The 20,625-nt window shown below is 38.7% G+C and overlaps 2 protein-coding genes across 3 annotated transcripts in view; one reads left to right on the top strand and one right to left on the bottom strand.

Moving 5' to 3' along the window:
* Nucleotides 1-20,625, top strand: part of LOC143730944 (uncharacterized) — a 36,007-nt gene that overhangs the window by 9,895 nt on the left and 5,487 nt on the right. The window lies entirely within an intron of this gene.
* ago3a (argonaute RISC catalytic component 3a) overlaps nt 1,083-20,625 on the bottom strand; it is a 41,293-nt gene continuing 21,750 nt past the window's right edge. Inside the window, exons 5-19 of one of the 2 annotated variants that reach the window (XM_077221530.1) lie at nt 20,263-20,399; nt 18,959-19,093; nt 17,631-17,718; nt 16,224-16,371; nt 16,028-16,147; nt 13,746-13,868; nt 12,239-12,372; nt 11,389-11,573; nt 11,153-11,312; nt 10,221-10,311; nt 9,932-10,126; nt 9,712-9,846; nt 7,506-7,607; nt 6,992-7,191; nt 1,083-5,885 (exon numbers count right to left, since the gene is read on the bottom strand). In XM_077221530.1, the coding sequence (XP_077077645.1) occupies nt 5,777-5,885; nt 6,992-7,191; nt 7,506-7,607; nt 9,712-9,846; nt 9,932-10,126; nt 10,221-10,311; nt 11,153-11,312; nt 11,389-11,573; nt 12,239-12,372; nt 13,746-13,868; nt 16,028-16,147; nt 16,224-16,371; nt 17,631-17,718; nt 18,959-19,093; nt 20,263-20,399 (2,062 nt within the window). In that variant the 3' untranslated portion in view covers nt 1,083-5,776. Of the gene's footprint in view, nt 5,886-6,991; nt 7,192-7,505; nt 7,608-9,711; nt 9,847-9,931; nt 10,127-10,220; nt 10,312-11,152; nt 11,313-11,388; nt 11,574-12,238; nt 12,373-13,724; nt 13,869-16,027; nt 16,148-16,223; nt 16,372-17,630; nt 17,719-18,958; nt 19,094-20,262; nt 20,400-20,625 lie in introns of both variants that reach the window. The other variant, XM_077221529.1, reaches the window with a different exon arrangement.

Below are 20,625 nucleotides of genomic sequence, written 5' to 3'. Positions count from 1 at the left end.
AAAGAAAGATCCCTTGGTACATTAGAGAGACTCTTTGCAAACACGGAGAGAGAGAGGAGAGACGGGAGGACAGAGACACCGAGATCCCGGAGACACACAGGGAATTACACGCCACATCCCGACTCGCACGGAAAGGAACGGCAGAACTTTGGCTCTTTCGTAAGCAATGGAAATCGCCGACCTCTAGTACCAAGAGACACGGGACGTGAAACGACAGAGACGGAGGATGGACAGACTCGCCGTACGTTTGCATCGGATGGTTCACAGTCTTTGTTTGGAATGCTGGAGCTTTGCGTTGCAGTAAACCGTTTTGTAAACATTTTTTTTTTTTTAGGAAATCGACACGCGCCATTCAGTGATTTCAGAGCAACTTCGTCCGGATCTCGGTGTCTCCGTCCTCCTGGAAAATGACAGCATGACTGTTTGAAATACAGACTCCGAATCTCGAAGCGATGCTTGCAACGAGATCACGTTTCCGTCGCCGCAGTTAAGTGGTTTAAAAGAGAACCGAGATGCCACATAGGGAGTTAGTATGCTTCTCTACGCACAACTAAGGCGCTCGACAGATGTCTCAATCGAATGGGGAAAACAAAAGAGTACAGTTAAGGCTGAGGCTCATATATATATATCTGAGTGGAATGGGACCCCTCTCTGGCACGAAGACAATTGAACTCAAGCAAATGATGAAGGACAAATAGCATTATCTGCTTCTCGACTCCACTTAAAGCACCGGACGCATCAAACATCCTTCAAGGGAAACGTGTATGGCTAAGAGTTTAGCAGCTCTGGATGAAAACAATCAGCTTTTTATCTTTTTGGAATAACAAAGTCAGTGTGGTTCTCCGTCCCATAAAGAGATGAGATGCAACGAGCCTGGAGAGCTGAAGAATGAGGTGGACCATCTAGTCAAAAGGGCAAGGAGGAAGTGATGTCATGGAACACTTCGGGCTTGTGCCGGCCCCGCCCACTCTGTGGTTGTGCTTGTGAGAGGATGTCGAGGGCGTCTGACCCCTGACCCCCGTGACTCTGGCCAACAATGCGGAGACTCCAGCCGCGAAAGCACTCCCTCAATAAATACACCGTTAAATATTTCCCATATATATTTCCAATATATTAAAAGAAAAACAAAACACATTTAAATAGGACAACAAAATAAAAGTTGGCTCAATAAAAAGAAGAAAAAGATACGTGTTATGATTTAAAAACAACTCGTTTTCTGACAATTAGACAATTCTTGCTCTAAAATAGTTACGGATATTGTTGTCAGGCATTAGTCAAGCAATATACTGTAATCAAAGTAATATCTGGCTGAATCTCAAGACAAACATAACCATCTCATATATAGATTTCGCACAGGGAAAATTAAGCCCATTTTAATTTATCTTGCATTATTTTCACGACAATTAAGCACATTTTCCCCAAAGTTTAGAGCTGTTTTGTAATTCCCATCATTCTCAGTGGCACATTAAATCAGCATAAATGAAAGGCAATGCAACAAATCCTACCATGATGCCTGAATGCATTTTAATATTTTAATATTAAAATTTTTGCATAATGAGTATTTAGAGCGGGGGAATGCATTTAATTGTCATAAAAATAAAATCACAGTTCCAAAAATAGGCTTTATTTTCTTTATGCAAAGAAATAAATGCTTGTTTCTTGTTTTGTGATTAAACAGAAATCACATTTTGCATGACAAAAATGAAGCATATTATAGCAACTAATACAATGGTTACGTTACTTGTTTTATTTTCGTAACAATTAAGCACATTTCTCCCAAAGTTGAGCTGTTTTGTAATTCCCATCAATCTCAATAGTGATCGAATGATATTTGCTGTATGACATTAAATCAGCATAAAGGAAAAGCAATGCAGCTGATATTAGTGTGTGTACAAATGCATCACAATTGATCCAGAATTTGGGGAGGGGGAATTTGTTTAGTTATCACAACGCAAAAAAAAGGCTTAATTTTTGTCATGCAAAATGTAGTTTCTTAGTTTCGCCATGAAATGTGAGCAGGACATGTTCTTTCGTGAGATTCACCCATTCACTATAACATTTGCAGCATACCAAGGTAAGTGAGGTGCAGTGTTTTGAGATCTACATCGAGGTATATCCTCCTGGGCCAACGGGCACCCATGTGACAAAATACAGGCCATGGGGGTCAATCTCATGTTTAAAACATATACTGTATGTATTTACTGTAGGTTTATATGGGCCATTGCACATTGAGAGGGATCGATCAGCCACGGCAAGAAAAAAAAAAGACATTTTACAGTCCAAAAAGACGTCACCGGAGCCTTGTGTAAACCTCAATTAATCTCGCTCGAGTTTCCCTCAGCAAAGATTTCAAGAGCTAGAGACTTTTGCTGGAGTACATGAAAAAAGGGGCTTATGAGGGTAAAAGGAGAGCAAAGCACTGTGACTTTGTTTCCTTGTTTAGGTGGCAGTCTTTAAAGTGCTGTGCTAGGCTTTTCTGTCCAGGGTCAGGCCGTGTCATATGAGTGTCCGCTCTGCCCCCTATCTAAAGATAGCACATTCACCTATAAGAACGCTTCCATTGCATTGGTCCGGACTCCTAATACAGTATGATACAGAACTCAAACGTTCGCTCGTATACTTGGCATATATCATCGTCAATATAATATCTGAATATACAAAGAGCCTCCCGATCGAGATAAAAATGTGTTCGTGTGTGTTTGCATGTGTGCAACACCTTCTTCAAGGTAAGAATAAGACTAATATGCTCTTTGATTTCTCACTTTAGTCTCAGATTATTCAGCACCATCATGAGGAAAGGCACTTTCTATGAACTCTGAACTCGTGTTACGTTTTAGACCCTAAAAGAAGACCCTCCAAAAAACCTCGAAATTAAAAGACGTGAGGAGAGGAGAAAAGGGGCCGTTTGACTTCGCCTCTAGGTTTATGGGCAACAAACTCACGAACTGAAACTCTGCTACGAACCCATCGCATTCCCTGCAACAACATCTGCTACCACAGTTACTCCCTCCACTGCCGATACAAGACAAACACTGGACAATCTTCGGTTAAAACGTGTTGTAGCTTTAAAGGATCGTTCAGCTGAAAATGAAAAAATTAAATAATTATTTTCTCACCCTCATGTCGTTCGAGAATTCACTTCTTTCATAAGAAGCAATTGTGCAGAACGCAGTCTTAAGCTGTTGCAACAAAAATGGACTGATTTTTACTAGCAAGCCCCAAAACGAATGTAAAAACAGTCCCGTTCGCTTTTGTTGCATGGAAAACAGCAGCTCACACATTCATTCAACACCACGTTCAGCGATAGAGTCATGCAACGTGTGGGCGAGTAAATCAGGAGTCACTTATAACAGAACTATCCCTTTAAAGAGACACTTCTTGCCAAAATAAGAGGCAAGGGTTAGTAATATATATATATATTTGAAGTTAAAACTACACAAAAATAAAATTGCATGACACCTCATCAAGATTGCTTCTTAAACTGCTAGCTGTTTGGCATCCGCACACAGGCGGTTTCACTTCCAAGGCTCTGAAGCACCAATAGTGGTTTCATTCGGGAAGGTGAAATAAAAAAGGGCGCAATTTCAGTAGCTGCTATTTTGATGCTTACAGCTTCACTTAAACCACTTTTGACAGGCCTGATGAGCAGAAAACATGATGTACCTTCCTCTACAGGTCCTCTAATGCACACTTCAAAAAAATAAAATAGCAGAAAACCCTCTATATAACAGCTAACTGCGTTAGTTTCATTCTTAACAGGCAATTATTTATCATTCATACATTAGAATCTAAAAAGCAAACATCTGATTGCATAAATAGTTCTGGATTTTAAAAGGGCTGAAATTGTTATTGAAAAGTCATAATTATGCATTAAAATGTTACACTTTCTAGCGCTTCGTGCAGTTGACCGTAATCGTAATCTGACTGGCCACAGTGCTGTACCATTCTTAGCAATAAAATCGAATGCAAATCTAACAATCAAACAACAACAAACACACAGAACGACCAAATGTCTGTCCTGATGAGAAATGTCTCCTCGGAGTGAGAGAAATATATGCAACCAGCACCATTTATGCATCCCATGTTCCCATCTTACACATTAAGTCTCTGCCAATTCCTGATGCCGCCATGGGCCGCACCTAATAGCACCATGCATTACGCATTGTTTAGTGCAGATTATCACCTTTAAACAGCTGGACATGCTTCAGATGGCGCACAGAGAGACGGTAAGGCACCCAACGCTCACTGCACCGAGATGCACTCTTCAAGTAAAACACTATACTGACCCCTAGTGGCCCTCCACTGAACGAGCACACATCAGGTGCTGCGAGAGCTTCTCCTTGAACACCCGTGCACACCAGCTGCCGGTCAGTCCCTCGTGCTTAGGCGAAACCGAAGCATGAACCCGCCAGTCTGACTTTAACAAGTACAATAGCAGCGAAATCCTTTGAACAGGCAGGGCAGTGAAAATCAAGACGTTAACGGTGAGTTGAAACCACTCTGGCTCGCATTTTAAGAGATTTTGTTAAGGCCGTACAGTCGAGTGTGATCGCAACTGTGCCCTTGGTTGGACTAGATGAGGTGTGTTTGTTAATTCCAACAACATCCATCCATTTCTGTTCGACATTCCCAACATCAAACGTTTCTAGCAGGCACTTGTTAACACACTACGGTCAATCGTCGCCTCTACTTTCAGAAAAGTTCTATAAAAGTGCCAAACATGCACACCTCCATCTTAAAAACCAAGCGCAATGCTCATCACATGCTGCCTTTTTCACCTCTACGGAGTCTTTGCACAGGAGGTATTCTCATCCGCGAATGAATTATTGCACTAAACTATGATCGGTCACTTAACACGGACTATGCATTTTAAATTGAGACAAAGTGCAGAAGGGAAGTGAACAAGACAAATCTGCGAGGAGCTGCGATTGATCGAAACACAAATACTGGAGGGAATTTAAGCGTTAAAAAAAGAAAAAGCATATCAAAACATGATCACTTTGCATTGTACTACATGAAAGCTCACAGGCCAGGTAGATATTACTGAGCGTAAAATGGGAACATTTGCTTTAAAATCAACGGTCAGTTTTCTGCCCCCCCTGGCGGGGTACGTCATAAAGGACTTTACGCTCGGCAATGGCACTTTTCTAACAATAAAAGCTTCTTTTTCTGTTTTAAAATGCTAACGCACAATTGGTTCTTCACGACTGACACTTTAACACGTAGTTAAGTCACCATTGGCTACAAAAATAATTGAGAGCGGGAGAAAAGTACATTGAGAAAATTGCTAGTAAGAGCGTGTGACGCCTCTATCCCCAAAACTTTCTTTCTTCCCAACTCAGTCTTTCCATCAGCTTCCTTTCTAATCTCATTTTGGGGGAAGGGGGAGGACAATAGGGGAAAAGTGCTGTTAGAAAACGTTGAGGTACAAGGCGTGACGGGCAGGGAAAGTAATTAAACGTTACGTCTACAGACAGGAAGAGGAGCGGGGATATAAACGGGCTTCCCTTTTGGTTGTTGTCGAGGGTTTGGAGGGGATATGACAGAACGGCCTCAGTTGGCTGGTTTAATATTGCATAATAGTGCCGAGGTCCACGTGTGGAATTAAAGCAGGCCTTCCTCATCCTGCTGCACAGTGTCGGGTGAGCCGTGCTTCCATCGCCACAGAGATCGACCCTTCGGGACGCACAGGCTTTTGGGAGGTGTGACTGCGTGTGTATGGGGTTGTCCGGTTCGTGTGCATGACCAGTCAAACGTGGGCTTGGTGTGAGCTGGCTCAGGCAAAGTACATGGTCCTCAGGGTGTCGTGGTGAATCTGCACAGCTTTGGCCAGCGCTTGGGGATCCCGGCCGTTGCTCTGTCCGGAGACGTGGCTGCCCTCGGCACTGGAAAACAAAAGAGGGAGACCGTTACAGAAGGCAGTTCGCAGAACACAAAACAAATGAACAAAATGACAAATTTTTTTGCAATCCTGCATTATTTGCAAGGGGTTTCTGCAGGTTTTAAGAAGGTAAATATGAGACTTTAAGACCTTTTTAAGAAGTAAAAACAATGGAAACACAACATATCAAAATGGTCTCTAAATGTAAACGTCTAAGGAGAAACATAATGAAAAATGACTTTTTTTTTTCTGTAAAATCGATCAAAATGAAGTGAGAAAAGTTAATTTTGCATTTGCATCTCAAGTAAATGTATGGATGTTTTATACATTTGCATTGGGTAAAAGGACAAAAACTTTTTTTTTAAGACCCACAGAAACACTAGCAATTTAGGGTGAAAACAAAAGTACAATTTATTACAATCAAAAATGGGTTTTTAATTTTACTAGACAAAAATGCATAAAAGGCCACAAACTCTAAATATGAAAAAAAACCAGACACTAAATGTGAGAAATCACTGCTTTACTGAAAGACAGCAAATGTTTCTCAATGCCCGACTACAATGCTTATTGCAGGAGCAATTTTATTACAAGAGAATCACATTACTACATCCATCACACACTAAAGTGCTACATTTAATTATGTTTAATGCTACATTTGATTTAACTACATGGCAACAATTAATTTTACTCAATTTAATTTTGTGCAACCGTAAGAGAAAATCCCTCACTGCTCTTTACTGAATACATTTAATTCATACAGAGAAGATTATGCAGAGTTTTATTTTACATTTAATTATTCGTTTTCTGTAGTATTTCTCACTTGGACAGCACAAAAATAAACAAGCTTTCTGCATTTTCTTGTTTTGTACATACAACTATACATATAACGTCATAAATATGGTAAATGTGGTATCCTATTACATATATATATAAAAAACAAACATCACAAATGTTTGGAAATTACAGCCATAAAATCAGTTATTTTGATTGCAAAAAATAAAACAAATCCTGGTGGGACTGGAGCAATATACTGAAAATTCACATTCCAATACATAATTTTTCTGCTATATCACCAGTAATAGTGCAATGCTGAAAGAATGGCACACACACCTGTCGTGTTCTTTGTCCACCAAGTGGTAGCGGGCACGGAAGGCCACCAGGTGGGCGTAGTAGGCTGGCGCGGGGATGGAGACGGAGCGGGTACAGCGCACGTACGTGTGGCACAACTGGTAAGTGAGCAGCTGGAACTCATCAGCAGTGAAGCAGTTGTCGTCCCACAGGACATGGTAATGGGAGGGTCGGCTAGTGCCCTGAGACGAGTGGGAAGAAGAGGCAAACTCATGCCGAATGCCTTCAAAAACATCTTATACAATACTGTAGTTTGATGAGGTCTTTAAATCATCCTAGTGCAACAGCCCTGACAATTTAGAGTGACACTTTTCTGATAATCATGTGATATTCAGCCTTTTTATATACAGACTGGATGTGTGTTCTGGATTAAATAACAGTTCTTTGACCTGATAAATCCAAATCTGCGTGCAAAATCATTTGTCAAGTAAACAAGGAGCAGCTTAAAGACAGGAGGAGGTGGCATTTCAGGCAATGAGAATGTGTTTGTCTGTACCTGTATTCCAGCATGACTGCAGAGGTAAAAGTCAAACTCGTAGGGGTGCGTGATATCCGTGTCTACTGTCGTACCAGCAGGAATGTTTCCGCTGCGACCCACCTGTGCGGGAAATAAACAGAGTCATTAAAGGGGTCATGACATGAGAAACCAAATTTGCCTTGATCTTTTGGCATATAAGAGATCTATGTACTATTAAAACTTCCTGCAAGTTTCATAGCTTAAGACGTCCTCCCCATTATAAACGAAGCATTTATTTAATCAAGCTCTGAATACAGCTCGTTCTAGATCCATGGTATGAAGTGACGTCACGGTGCGAAGTGACGTACCAGTCATTTGCATATGACCGCCTCAAGCGCAAGACAACTACGCCCTCATTTCGCATCATCGCATGTGTTGTCGTGCAGCGAGTGGGTCTGTTTACAAGATGACTGCGATGAGTCTTTGAATACGCTGCCGAACGATCCAGACGTCAGGGAAAACAGTCGGATGCAGTTTATTTGCAGCATATGCAGCCCGCCAAAGCTTAATTTGAACGGTGAGTGATCAGATGAGTGTGCTCTCTCTCTCTCTCTCTCTCTCTCTCTCTCTCTCTCTCTCTCTCTCTCTCTCTCTCTCTCTCTCTCTCTCTCTCTCTCTCTCTCTCTCTCTCTCTCTCTCTCTAAGCAGCACTGACTTTAGCCAATTCTCTCTCTCTCTCTCTAAGCAGCACTGACTTTAGCCAATCATAACAGTGGGCGTTAACACTGAACTCTTAAAGGGGAAACACCTCCAAAACAGACTGTTTGAATCAGAGGTGAGAAACAGGGTGGGAAAAGGTCATGAATCACTATATTTTTAAAGTTTTTTGTACAAAAAACTATAGTAATACTATAATTGCACCTAAGGGAACATAATAAAACAAAACAAAAAACCATGTCATGACCCCTTTAAAAAACACAATCAACATGTGTAGCCTTCAGGTTTGTCCCATAATCGCCCCTGAAGACAAGTCACCAGATGATATTCATTCCTGAGGTCTTAATAAACTCTGCTTCCGACCCTTAATCTGACCCGGGTTTTCTGTTGACTTGAATATAGTTAATAACTCATACTGGACAGATAAAGCAACTTACTGATAAAAGCATTGTGTATCAGAATAAACATATTAAAAATGTTTGGTTTTTTTAAAGCATTTTGAGACGCTCTGTTCTTGGTCTACTTGTGTTAAAGCAAGTATTCCTTGTTATTGTTGCCTAAAACAATTTTTTAAATTAAAATAAAGCTGAAAAAATGTACATAAAAAACTGTTATTTTATTTAACTTAGTTGCCAATGCTACATTTTTAATTTTAAGTTAAAGTACTCATTTTTTACATCAAGTTTAAGTACTAAAATTACTAACTAAAAAAAACAACCTAAAACAAAATTTACTTTTAGCTAAATAAAAAACAATGGTTATTATATTTAACTAAATCTTAAACAAAAACATTCCCGTAACTTAAAAAATATTCAATTACTTAAACTAGTTTTATTTTAGCTAGTTGATAAGGCAATATTTCTCATTTCTTTTATAGCTATTTTATAGTTTAACTTGTACTAAAATAACTAAAACAAAAATTTACAAAACTATATAGACGTGATGTATGACAAAAACAGAACAAAATTAGTAAAATAGACTTTAACTGAAATTAAAATAAAAAAATATTTTAAAAAACTGTAATAATCTCTTAATACTAAAATAACAAAAAAAAAAAGAAAATGACAAAAGCACAAAGAAAACTGAAAGCAAAATAAAAGCTAATTCAAACTATTAATAAATAGTATAACAACCCACATAGTATATACACACAATAACAATTTACACATTATTATTTTTATATTGTAGTGTTATATCTAATTATAACTAATTAAGACCGAAATATTGGCTATTACTGTTGGAAATTATATATATATATAAAAAATATGTGTATATATATATATATAAAAAAGGTTTTACACTACATCTCAATAATAATATTTACATCCTAAATTCTTAACTTTCAAGAGTTCAAACCCTCAAGCTTCTAAAATACATTTATATATAATACTAAAAAAACAATGGCAAATATAAGTCCTGTGTGTTTGCCACTGTCGCTGTTCCAGGCCGCAATTCACCATGTGTGTTCAGTGCAAGAGCAACCTGCGGTTTAATGAAGTGGACAGCGAGAGATTGCTCAAAGTCTCACCCTCTCATTGCGATCGGCACAGAAGAGGCGTGTGTGGTGCCGTTTCTGCACCACGATGTACGTGATGCCGGGCTGGTACTCCTTCTCCAGACTGATACAGGCTTCTCGAATGGCCAGCAGCTCGTAGTACAACACCTGTGAGCAGAAAAAAAAAAACATTTTCAAATGAACATGAAACTACTGATAGGCCGTTATGTCAGCAAGACAAATGAATCCACACCTGTCTAAACTGGCCCTCAGATACACCGTCCCTGTAGAAGATGATTCTGGTGGGTTTGTAGCGAGTGGACTTGTAGAACTGAATGAGTAGCTCTCGCACCATAGAGGCCAAATCCTGAATCACCTCCTGTCTGGGTCTCTGGACACGCACTGTGGCACAATACCTGCTGGGATGAGCGTCCATACTCCCCACAACCTATAGAAAAGTACATTTTATAGTGATGATGTTGCTTAATTTGATAGTATAGCTTATAGCTGGATGATTTAACAAATATATAAAATGTACTGACTGCTGCAATGGATGGTTTCTTCCCATCTCCTGCTGGTGGATGCGTGACATCCGCCCCAAGAAAGATGACTGGCTGCTGGAACACTGAAGGCCTGAGAAACAGAAGACGTAAATGTTAACGAGTCCACCATATTTAACATCATCAGAAACCAGCTGTAAGCATGAAAAATGCATTTGATACTGTCTACAAATCAGCTTTGCCTGCATGCAATATAGTCAATAAATTGTGGTTTCCCAATCAGGGGTTATTGATTTGATTTGATGACAAGCAAATAATTAATTAAATGGAATGTTAAAGTAAACCAGTATTCCACCGAAGTAAAAGCTAGAGGATTTGAACATTTGGAAGATAAGAATTTAAGGTACATATTAGTATCATTGTGTATATTTTATATAAATATATATAAAATTCCAACAGTAATAGCCTTTATTTCTGTTTTCATTTTTTTTAATTAGAGATTAAACTACTATATAATAATAAGAGTTATAATAGTAATAAATGTATTATTATTATTACTATTATTGTTATGTTAAAAAATATCTGACAAAAAAATTGAAACCGTAACATCCTATATTTCTGTCTTCTTTTCATATAATTACATATAAAAAAAAAGTATTATTGTTGTTATTATTATTATATAGTAGTTTTATATGTTATGAAATGTCTAACAAAATAGTTGCAATTTTTTTTTTGCCAAGATATAGAAATCATTAAAAAAAACTTTCAAAATAAAACACTTAACAAAAGAAGAAATATTTTTCTGTTCACTTGCATGTCATGTGACCATTAACCATTATCTTTGATAGTATGTCAGAGGGGTTCGGGTGACAAAAACATTTGGGAATAATTAGCAGCCTGTTTAAAAACAGCCAATGAGCAGAGCCGATTATGTTCTGTTAATCAAAATACAGCTGGGGAAAATGGTTACACACCGCTGATGCGGGACCAGGATGTTGTTGATGCCGCCGAGTTTGACGTTGATTTTGAGGCAGAGGTTGGAGAGCGTCTGAGGGGAGGTTTTCACCACGTTCTTCACCTGCACACACTGAGTGGCCATTCCTAGAAGAGTGTCTCCAACACGCTTCACTTCCGCTGCACAGATCGAGCGCGAGTCGGTTAGTCTGAAGGCATTTGGCAGGAGGTTCGGCTCTGTGTGTGACGCTCTTACCGTAGACGGGTGTTTTTCCCGGCAGGATGACGATGATGAGCTGCAGTCCAGAGTAGGTGTTCTTCAGGTGCCTGAACATGGGCTCCACGCTGTCGGCTCCCTGAGCGTACTTACAGAAACACGGCTGACCCTGGATGGGCATCCCAGCATCCTTTGAGATCTTACGCAGCTGGTCGGTGAAACCCCTGTGGGGACAAACATAATTCAGACACTTCGAAGTATGGAAAGTACATAATGCACTGGTGATTAGGGCTGCACGATTAAAAGAAATCAAACCGAAATTGTCATATGGCTTAGCGTGATTATCAAATATAATTCTAATGCATGCGCTGACAACAAATAAGAGTTGTAAGGTAAAATTTAATTATTACTGTTATTTTTCTTAGATACTTGATTTTCTTATTTTACAGAGAAATACTACAATTGTAATATTTCTTATTTTTCTTTTATTTAGAAATGCTAATAATTTTATTTAATAATAATAGTATTATTATTATTACTACTTTTATCTATATTGATGTATAATTGATATTGATATAAACATAATTTTGACTAAATGTGCAGCCCCAAAAACAAACAGCAAGCCTGAAATCTGTTTTTAAATTACATTTTAATCAGATAAATCGCAATTACAATAGGAATATCACTTATTTTGATTTTATTTAAAGATTTATTTATAGATAATAATAGATAGTATTATTAATAACTATAATAATACTTTTAATAATGATTAACAATAATTATTGCAGTATTAAAATGATTAACAATTTTTTTTCTCCAAATCGCACAGCCCTACTGGTGATGAAAAGGAATGAACTTTTAAGCAAGTCAGTATGGCGTAGGCTCTTACTTGAGAATCTCTTCCCTGCACTGTCTCTGCGTGGCGAAGCAGGCGATGGCCCACATCTTGATCTCCACCCCGGTGTGAAACTGTTTCCCTCTCATGTCCCAAACTCCATGACTGGGTGTGGCCACAGTGCGATTCTGCAACGACAGCTCAAGGTTGATCTGCTGCACAAGACGTGTGTGAGCAAAAACACAGGGCGCACAGATATACCACTGATACTGGAACACTTAAATCATTACTAGACTGAACTGAAGAAAAAATGCAATTAAGAGTGTAACTTTACAAGTACATTTCGCAAAACAGGCCTCTACATAGGGAAGAACAGAGGCAATTATAACACACAAATAAAATTATTCAATCATGCTAGCAAAGCTAGTAAGATGACACATATTGAGCACGTTCACTAGATTTATATACATTTTCTTTAAATCAAAAGATCTGTGAATATCAAATTTGCAAGTTTTTCAATCAGTATGCTAAGATTTGTAGCCTCAGTATTGCAGTTTGTAATTAAATTCATTAACTGCATGCACAGATTTCTAGTAATCTGTGCCTAATGAATCTTTAGGGCTTTTCACACTTAAACTAGTTAACCCTGGGTCATTCTAAACCCCGGGTTAATGAGTTATCTTGCTTCACGTTTCATATTGCTCATAATTCACCAATTAATCCTGAGTTTTTATAACCTTACGTATCACACTGCACATTTCTAAACACTGGGTTTAAGTCGTTGTCACTGATTGGGCGAATGCAGAACAATGATATGTTTACATAAAGGCTTTAGTGTGCACATCCTCATATTAAATATTGTCGACTGTACTAATCAAGTTTATCCTTAAAATCGGGGTTTAAAAAGATGATAACCCTGAACTAAGCACAGTGTGAAAAGCCCCATTTAAGCCCCTAAAACATCATACAATTGTAATTCTGATCAAATATATGTGTAGCTTAAAAACAGTTATAATATATTAATGATAATTGTGGTTGTTAATAGACCTTAAGCCTAACCTAATTTCAGACTAATTAAAATAAAATAATCTACAAAAGGATTAAATTCACTTTTTTTTTGGGATGTCCAGTATTTTCTCTTCTTCTGCGGTCTAAAGTAACCTTTGATGCAATGCAAGTAACTTTCTGCCAAATGCATAAATGTAAAAGTTATAAAAAAAGTGTTAAAAATGCCTCAAACCAATTTTACATCATGAGTTACCATTGCCTACGATCTCCTGTCACTTATAAAAGCATCTAAATGTACTAAATCATACAAAACCATAATTCATTCTCAGACAATATAGACAGCCTAAATGAACTGACAACAATAAACATTCTATCTAACTAAGAAAAATTACTGCAAGCTTTACTTTAGCCGTTATTGCACACTTCACACATCACGGCAGTGATTAGGAGCTGTTAGTTCCTCCAGGAGAGGCTATTCATTCATTCAGACAGACAGACACAGAGAGATGTGGGTGATTGAAAAGAAGGGTACCATAAAGTGCTCTGTGCTCACCCTGCCCCCGTACTGCAGCATGGGCGCAGGTAACACGCGCCCCGTCACGTGGGCCATCTCGTCTCGCACCTTAAACTGAAACTCCTGAACAAACGGGTCTGCTTCATAGTTAGCACTGCGCACCTGGAAATACACAGACAAAGATCATTAAGGCCCGTCAATAAATTAAAATGATTTTTTTTCTCTAGTAAATATTTAATTTGCTTTCAAATATTTTTTTAAATATGTAGTGCAATCGGTTTTAATGCATCTAAATAAAACAACTTCACTTAGAAATACACAAAATTATGGAAGTAAAGTGTGTTTAAAGTTGCCTGTAATGTTACAGCGGTTCTCCAGTACTGTTCTCAATAATGCTAGTGACAATATTATGCAATTCTTAAATTTTCTGAAGAAATGCATGCAGTGCAAACAGTGCGGGTCAATTTACACATCTTAGTTTAATACTCAGGAATTTGTTCAAATTCCTAAACCAATTAGTAACAATTAGTTACGAAAGTACGAACAACAGTAAAACAGACATTTACCTTAACAAGCACCAATAATAAGGTTTATATTTAGCACTTTTATTGATTAGCAGGGTTGTTATTGTCAACTAAAAGTTTTGCAAATTGTTTTTAAGGCAGAAAATACAAATACATAAAAAGATACATATATTCTATTAAAAAAATAAACTTTAAAATGCTGCCATGGCAACTAACTAAAATAAGTTACTAAAATACAAAAAAAAACTTTCCTGAGACTGACTGAACGTACACACACACACACAGTTTGTCAGAAACATTTCTTGCTATGAGCTGATAAATCCAGGCTCAGATCCTGCAGTACTTCAGAGTGTGAAAATACTCTCAACCGGGGTATTTTAGCTCTGTCTCAAAGCTAGACTTTTTCATTTGGTACATTTCATTGGTCTCGTCAGTTGTATTCCACCAACACGGTCTCTCCGCTCTTGTTTGGAGATCTAAATGAGAAATCAACCACGGCAACACTCAGTCAGCTGCTAGGATTCAGCGCCTGATTGGCTGTCATTTTAATAAGGTATAAAGAGCAGCAGTGCTTCAATTACACGTTAACAGCTCAAACCCGACGGTAGCGGCAGCAGGCAGACTGTAAATCTGCAGGGAGTGAGGTAAAGAGTTCAGATCACGGCTAATCAGCTCACTATGTAGTCAGTGCTCTGAAATCGCTGACCTCTATTAATGCAGACGGCATTCAGATCCACCACACGGACTGCAGGAACAGGTTTTAATACACTCCTCCTCAGAAGTGTGCATCTGGATTATTATGCAACCAAATTAAGTGCACATCTGCATTATTATAGTAATCTAAAACTGTAAAAAGAATTGTTACTTGAGACAAATTATATAAAAGAAACCTTGTTTTATTTCAGCTAGTTTCAACGTTTCAAATGTTCATTTAGTTTAACTTCAGGGTCCCTACTTGTCTTCCAGTTCAAAAATCCATACTTTTCCAGACTTCTCTGCAGATTTTTCAGACAAATATGCATTTAACATTTGATAAATGGTTTTAAAATCAAACTGTTAACATGCATGTTACATTTTGACTATGTATGCTATTATGTTGCCAAATAATTTACAGAATGTTATCTAGGTACTGTAGCTGATACAAATCAATTAACACCAAACACAGACACGTTCAATGCATTTTATTTTATGCAGTATTTTATTAAATCTATAAAGTTAAAATACAGGATTATGTTTGATACAATTTTAAATTTATATTATACATTTTAAAATTATATTGTGTCTGATTACATTTATTTAGAAAATATTATTTTCAAAATAATAGCAGGATATGGCATCCAGTATAATAATGTTTGCTATACTAGAAATGCACTGCTAAAATAATTTATAATCAGGCATTCTCACTCCATCCAAGTCCTCACCCATAAAGTATAAAACCATATAGCATTATTTTCAGTATGAATCCGTATATAGTACAGTAATCTGTAAATATTCCACTAACTATATTTTAGAAAACAAAATAAGGGCAATAGTATGGAAACATGTTTTTCCATACCTGGAAATAACTAAAAAATTAAATTCCATACTGTGTAGGAACCCTGTAAATTGATGAGAACTAAAACAAACAAAAAATTAATAAAAACTATAAATATATACATATATATAAAAAAAAGACAATAAATAAATAAATAAATAAACTTTAGTATACAATTTGAAAAAAATATAAAAACTATTTCAAAATATTACAAACTATAATAGTTTCTCATTGACACTAAAATAATGCTGGTGCACACTCACCAGTCTGCTGATCTCCTCCTGTCGGTCTGGTGCTGATCTTGCTGTGGCTTTGATCATGGTGGAGGTTTGATTATCTGTCAGTTTCTTGATGCACCGCTGCCCTGCTACAATGTTGCACACCTACGAGAACAGCAAAGCGTATAAGAACAGAGACTGCGGTCTATGGCCATCACAGCGTGAGGATGACAGGACTCACCTCCAGGGGCAGGTAGGTGTGTTTCTGCTCCTGGCCCACCTGTAGACAGGGCAGGTGCGGGTATTTTAGCTGCAAGTTGTACTTTTCTCTGAAATACTGAGCTACTGTTCGTTCTACAGTTTGGCCATTCTCCAACTGCAAAGGGAACCTGGAAGAAATCAGGAAACTTGATCAAACAACACACCACCACTAGAGGGCATCAAAAACCAGAGCTAAACTGCTTCCTTCAGTCTAAACATTTGGGCTATGTTTGGAATAACATGCGACTTTTACAATTTCTAAATTGCATACTGTGTGAAGTGTGCAAATATCCTGCATGCAATGTGATGACGTCATGTGGCAACAATACAATATACTACTGCTTGAAATATACATGACAATGCAGTTTTACATAATACACTATTTTCTTGTAATTATTATAATACTTAATAATAGTATTACAGTAATAAGAATCATCATTTAAAATATTAGGACCTGTAAAAACAAAATGCTTTAATAATAATTATGAGGAAAATGTATTATATGAAAAAAATTCTAACCATTTTAATGGCCCAAAACATCATTTCATTTTATTTATCAGAATAAAGTATTTTAATGGCCCAAAACATCATTTCATTTTATTTATCGAAAGAAAGAAAGAAAGAAAGATGGATGGATGGATGGATGGATGGATGGATTGGATGGATTGGATGGATGGATTGGGATGGATGGATTGGGATGGATGGATTGGATGGATTGGGATGGATTGGGATGGATTGGATGGATGATTGGATGGATGGATGGATTGGGATGGATGGATGGATTGGGATGGATTGGATGGATGGATTGGGATGGATGGATGGATTGGGATGGATGGATGGATTGGGATGGATTGGATGGATGATTGGATGGATGGATTGGGATGGATTGGATGGATGGATGGATTGGATGGATTGGATGGATGGATGGATGGATTGGGATGGATGGATGGATGGATTGGATGGATTGGGATGGATGGATGGATGGATTGGGATGGATTGGGATGGATGGATGGATGGATGATTGGATGGATGGATTGGATGGATGGATTGGATGGATGGATGGATTGGGATGGATGGATGGATTGGATGGATGGATGGATTGGATGGATGGGATGGATGGATGGATTGGATGGATTGGATGGATGGATGGATTGTTGGATTGGGATGGATGGATGGATGGATGGATGGATGGATGGATGGATGGATTGGGATGGATTGGGATGGATGGATGGATGATTGGATGGATGGATTGGATGGATGGATTGGATGGATTGGGATGGATGGATGGATTGGATGGATGGATGGATGGATGGATTGGATGGATTGGATTGGATGGATGGATGGATGGAATGCAATATGCTTCAGTTCCGGCGACGGTTTGACTAACGTTTGGTGGCTGGCGGGGCGGCGGGTCACATTGCAGACCCGGTACTTCCTCCGCATGGTTCCGCAGTGGGTCACCTCCACTTTCAGACCTGTACAGAAACCAGCCAATGAGAAAGAGACAAGCACATACAGGGGGTTGGATAATGAAACTGAAACACTGGGCAATATAGTGTTGGAGCTTTCACTCCTATAAATGCGCGGCTTGATCGCCAATCTAAACTGATTTTAAATTCCATCAGTAAGAGCAGAGTGTAAATGATGAATTAGCAGAGCCACTAGCACAGCTGTACATGGACTTTTGCAATCCACACAACATAATGGGAGACATATGAGAGTTCAAAAGAGGACCAATTGTTGGTGCACGTCTCGCTCGCTCATCTGTGACCAAGTCTTTGTGGTGTATCGAGAGCTATGGTATGCAGGGTAATGTGGACCACCACGTAAGACGAACCACATCCAACAGGAGTAGCTGTCGACAGATGAGAAACCTGTCTGAAAGGGATGTCCAGGTAATAAAAAACAAAACCACAGCTGCCCAACTCACTGCAGAATTAAATGCGCACCTTGACTCTACTGTTTCCACCAAAACTGTTCGTCAGGAGCTCCAGAGTCAATGTTCATGGCTCATGCTATAACCAACCCTTTGGTCACTCATGCCAATGCCAAATGCTGGTTTCATTGGTGCAACAGTGGAAATCTTGGGCTGTGGACAATGTGAAACATGTCTTGTTCCCTGATGAGTCTACCTTCACTGTCTTTGCCACATCCGTGTGAGTTACGGTGTGGAGAAACCCTAAAGAGACTGAACGCCCGTTGCCCAGAGTGAAGCCAACGGTGGATCAGTGATGGTTTGAGCTGCAATATCATGACAACCCTGACTGTGTTTGATAGACGTGTCACTGCCAAGGACTACCGAGCCATTCCGGAGGCCCATGTGCCCTGTATCAGCATGATAATGCACCAATACACAGCAAGACTGGAGACTGAATTGTTTGATGAACATGAAAGTGAAGTTGAACATCTCCCGTGGCCTGCACAGTCACCAGATCTGAATATTATTGAGCCACTTTGGGGTGTTTTGGAGGAGCAATTCAGAAAACGTTTTCCTCTACCATCACATGTTGACCTGGTCACTGTTCTGAGAGAAATGGCTCAAAATCCCTCTGGCCGCTGTGAAGGACTTGTATCTGTTATTCCCAAGACAAATTGATGCTGTATTGGCCGCAAAAGGAGGCCCTACACCAAACTAATAAATTATTGTGGACTAAGACCAGGTGTTTCAGATTCATTTTCCAACCCCTAAGCACAAACACACAGGAACACACATACCTTTGATTTCTTTGGTGAATTTGACTCTGTGGGAGTCTGTGAGGGGGCGAGGCTGCTCATCAATGTTGTGGATGTCCAGTACCTCACACATGAACTGAATAACTGGCTGTGCTTTGTAGAAAGCCGTGGCTGACACTGCGAGACAAAAGAGATGAAAACTGATAAAAATGCAGTTGAAATCATCATTTAGAAGAGGTCATGAGGAATCCATCCTCTGCAGTGTTTTTAATATTTTTAAAATATATATAAAAAAAAATATTTTTCCCTGAAAATATTAGAAAATCAAGTTGTAACAGAGGAGAAGTGGCTTGTTTTTTGGCAGTGATCCCTATTGCAGGGCTTTGTGCCAAGTGATTGCTTATGATCTACTTGATGAATTACGACAATATTTACTTTATGGTGTTTGCATTGTAATATGTTTCAGATGGTTGTAAGAGTGCATATTTTATTTTCCTGCTTCTTTTTGACAGAGCAACTTGATGTAAAGACATTTCAAGATAAGAGTCCTGGGTTTATAATGAGCTTGTTTAAAATTAAAAATTCCAAATCTAAAAAAAATGTCATATTATTATTCATATTTCGGTTATACAATAAATTGTACCTGCTATTTAATTCAATGCTTTAAATTAAATCATTTTGCTTGTAAATATCTCCTTGTATCCCTTTATTAAGGAAAAACAAATGATTTGATAAATTTCACTGCACCCCTAAAGTTCTTTAAACATGTGCTCCTTGGGGAAAAAAAGTAAGTGTAAAGACCTGTATTTGGTGTTTAGCTATAGACCTGTATTTGGTGTTTAGCTATAGGTTATCTATGCCCCCCCCCCCCCATTTCAAATTTGACTTCACTAAACTTTCAGCATACTAAAATATCTGGTCCAGTTAAGATGTTGCTCTTTATTAGTCCTTTGAGAAAACAAACACAAATGTTAATGTGAACTCAAAGCCCATCTTTCGCGCTCTTTCTGAGCCTATTCACTCCATTATAAGTGTTACAATGAGCCAGTGAAAGGAGAGACGATCTCAGACGGTTAGACTTTTCCCTGCCTTTTAGTGGGGAGGGGGAGGAGTAGGCGATGCAACCAACTGACTTATGGGAGACTGAGAGAGCGGGAAAACATGCAGACTGAGAGACAGAACTGGTGAACTTGGAGGGAGAGAGAGAGAGGGACTCATTTAACGCCCCCCTTCAATCAAACAAACCCCCACCCGCCATCTTTCAGGCCTTCGTCCCCAGGGCAACAGTGTGAACAGTTCCCACACTCTGTGCGAACACACATGCTAAGCCTCGTCAGGAAACACACCGTCGATGTTGAGCATCATCTTCCACATGGCTGGCCGAACAGACTGGTGGAAGCCGAACCACACCTCCCTGCCTCCACCCAGAGGATGGTCATAGCCCTCCGGAGCAGAAAAGAATGAGCGGCCCACGGGTGTGTACCTGAGAGAAACAATCACAGAATGTTATATATTTTATTGAACTTGAAGGGACTTCATGTATCCACTAAACCCACCAGTTGATAAAGGTATAGAAAAAAAAAAACTTCGGAGAAAACGTTCAAGTTGGCATGAAATCAAAACTGACCCTATTAGTTTTCTTAGTTAATGCTTAAATGTTACTGTGAAAGATGTATCCATGCATATTTATATATAGACTGTAATCTTTA

Source organism: Siphateles boraxobius, unplaced genomic scaffold, assembly GCF_051911475.1.
Source record: "Siphateles boraxobius isolate OS27281-9 unplaced genomic scaffold, OSU_SipBor_1 84, whole genome shotgun sequence".
Lineage (NCBI taxonomy): Eukaryota > Metazoa > Chordata > Actinopteri > Cypriniformes > Leuciscidae > Siphateles > Siphateles boraxobius.
The sequence above is the reverse complement of the archived record's forward strand: the minus strand, read 5'-3'. Positions and strand labels throughout refer to the sequence as shown.